The sequence below is a fragment of the Microtus ochrogaster genome, chromosome 5, assembly GCF_000317375.1.
Source record: "Microtus ochrogaster isolate Prairie Vole_2 chromosome 5, MicOch1.0, whole genome shotgun sequence".
In the NCBI taxonomy this organism is placed as follows: Eukaryota; Metazoa; Chordata; class Mammalia; order Rodentia; family Cricetidae; genus Microtus; species Microtus ochrogaster.
The window spans coordinates 51,584,544-51,587,170 of record NC_022012.1 but is presented as its reverse complement, the minus strand read 5'-3'; the positions used below and the strand labels follow the sequence as shown (position 1 = coordinate 51,587,170).

Here is a 2,627-nt window from a genome sequence, read left to right as displayed (position 1 = left end):
AATATCCACCGACTCGGTGTGAGGATTCTGGTCATCCCCAAACCCATACATCGTACACCGTAATTCTTTGGAGAAATTTCTCTTTCTTCTCCCCTGTCCACCTTCTGCTCCTCCTCCAATTTCTTCATTTTCCTCTTCAAAGGTGGGGTCTTCCTCCTCATCTGCCATCCTAGCTGCCAGCCTTCTGAGTCCTCAATTGTTTTTCTTAATCATTAACCTAAGTCACAGTCTATATGGCTCCTCAAGAGAAAGTAGCAGTGTGGATATTTTCTGTTCTTTGCAGCCCCTGCTTTATCAGAGGTAGGGGCTACACTATATCTTGCTTTTTCCTATATTAGTTTCTCTACTATATTTAATAAATTATAATCCCTTACTATATTTATTAAAGACCCTCAATCATCAAAATCCTATTTAAACTAACACTATTATTGTTTAAAATCACTGCTTCAGTTAAACAGTAGAGCTTAGGAGGAAATCATCTCATAATAGTCCTCAGGGAAAGATGCCCAGCAGAACAGGATATTTCCATGAGATAATCACACTACATTAAAGGCAGTGGGGATTTCCCCCTGCCCATTCACGCCATGCTAAATACCAGAGAAAAATGGCACAGCAGTAGCAAGAGACATTATGGGGCCAAAGCCCTTGGGGCCTTGCCTATCTGAGATTCACCCATTAGAGCTTTGCTTCCTGGCTGGCAAACCTGAACTTCAATTGCCACCTGCTGCTCCTCTGACTTGCACTTATCATTGAAATTAGTCTAGATATCAAGCTGGGCGGTGGCACACGCCTTTAATTCCAGCACTCAGTTCTGAGTTCTAAGCTAGTCTGGACTATATAGTGAATATATAGTGCCAGGAGAGCCAGAGCTTCACAGGGAAACCCTGTTTTGAAAAACCAAAAAAGAAAGAAACTACTAGTAAAGATATGTAGTTGCAGAGTCATTCACTCCACGACCAGTTCCTTCAGTTTTGTGTTTTCCTGTTGTCACAGTACAGGTTCATTTACCTACATATGATACTATGTATAGGCCTATAAAAGACTATTACTGTGGTATATGGTTGCTTGTGTGGTTAAGACAGGGTTCTAAAGGGGAGTTTCAGCCAAGCCAAGTGAAGCAAAGGTTAAACTTTCAAATGTGGGAACGGGAGGTCTTGCACAAAGCAGGTTTGGTTAACATATGACTTTTGAGCCAGTCAGTGGTGGCGCACGCCTTTAATCCTAGCACTTGGGAGGCAGAGGTAGGCAGATCTCTGTGAGTTCAAGGCCAGCCTGGTCTCCAAAGCTAGTGCCAGAATAGGCTCCAAAGCTACACATAGAAACCTTGTCTCGAAAAACCAAAAAACAACAACAAAAAAACCAACCAAACAAAAAAACATACGACTTTTGATACATGATTGAGCTAGGGAGTAGGGCATATAAAACTTAGTGAGAAGGGTTACTCTTTCTTTGGGGCGTAGGGATTATTATTGCATGACCCATACAGCATAACAATAGTCAGGCTGCCTCCAACCCCTAGGAGGCAGAGCGAGGCCTGCATGTGTTCATGTCTCACATACAGCCCTATGTGGTTAAGGCCTGGCTACCTGAATGGCCTGGGTTCTCTTATTCCAACAGTTCAGGTTTTAATCTATAAGGTAATTATTGTAGTCCATTAATAAATCAATATCCTCAGGATAGTTCTTTGATGTCTCTTCTTCTTCTCCACTACATAAGCAAGACAAATTATAATGTAAAGTGCACATGAAGGCCTTCCACTATTTAGGAGACCTCAGGTCCTGTTTATAAGCATAGAGTAATCGAGGAGGAATGTGCTGTTACAGGATTTGGTGTCATTTGAGGATGTCACTGTGAACTTCACCTGGGAGGAGTGGCAGAATCTCGATGATGCTCAGAGGGTGCTGTACAGGAATGTGATGCTGGAGACATACAGCAGCCTGGTGTCACTGGGTAAGTCTAAGGAGCAGCCATTTCACTGCAGTGGATATGTGAGCAAGTGTGAGATGTGGAGCTGTTCAGGGATGAGGTGCGGGGCCACGGTTCCATGACTGTTTACTGCTCTCTAGTGAAAGCTCCACAACCTGTTTTGTCTTTCTTCAAAGAACCTTATTAGCATAATTTTCTAAGTCCTACATTATTTCTAACAGGACAATGCAGCCCTAAACCCGAGTTAATCTTCAGATTGGAACAGGGAGCAGAGCCATGGACAGCAGACGAATCTACAAACCAGAGTATGTCAGGTTAGTCGGTACTCATGAATGGGAGTTCATGTCCAGCACAGGTTGGCCGTTTTACTAATTTATCCTAAGTTCCGTATTTGAAGGCTCAGGCTTGTTCAGTGAAGTCTACAAGAAGACATAGTCTACAAAAAGAATTCTCTTGAATATGTTCCTACTTTTCAATTTGACGAAAATTTTCTAAGATTTACCCCTGAAGTCTAATTGTTGACTTCTGTTATTTGATGTTTTTCTCTGGTACTTCCTTTTTCCATTGTTTCAGTTGCCTCTTAAACGCCAGTCTCATGGGGATTTTGTTTTCAGACATTTTTTTTTCATGTGTTTTTTGTTTTAGCACATTTTTTTGTGATTTTTCTTTCTTTTTTATTATTATTTTATTTTATTACTTAA

At 41.4% G+C, this 2,627-nt stretch overlaps 1 protein-coding gene and 1 pseudogene across 1 annotated transcript in view; one reads left to right on the top strand and one right to left on the bottom strand.

Moving 5' to 3' along the window:
- LOC101999755 overlaps positions 1-1,817 on the bottom strand; it is a 3,804-nt pseudogene extending 1,987 nt beyond the window's left edge.
- The window catches only part of LOC102000020 (zinc finger protein 717-like), a 14,649-nt gene that overhangs the window by 9,364 nt on the left and 2,658 nt on the right, over positions 1-2,627 (top strand). The window contains exons 4-5 of the mRNA XM_013346354.2: positions 1,824-1,950; positions 2,148-2,240. Coding sequence (XP_013201808.1) covers positions 1,824-1,950; positions 2,148-2,240 — 220 coding nt within the window. The remainder of the gene's footprint in view (positions 1-1,823; positions 1,951-2,147; positions 2,241-2,627) is intronic.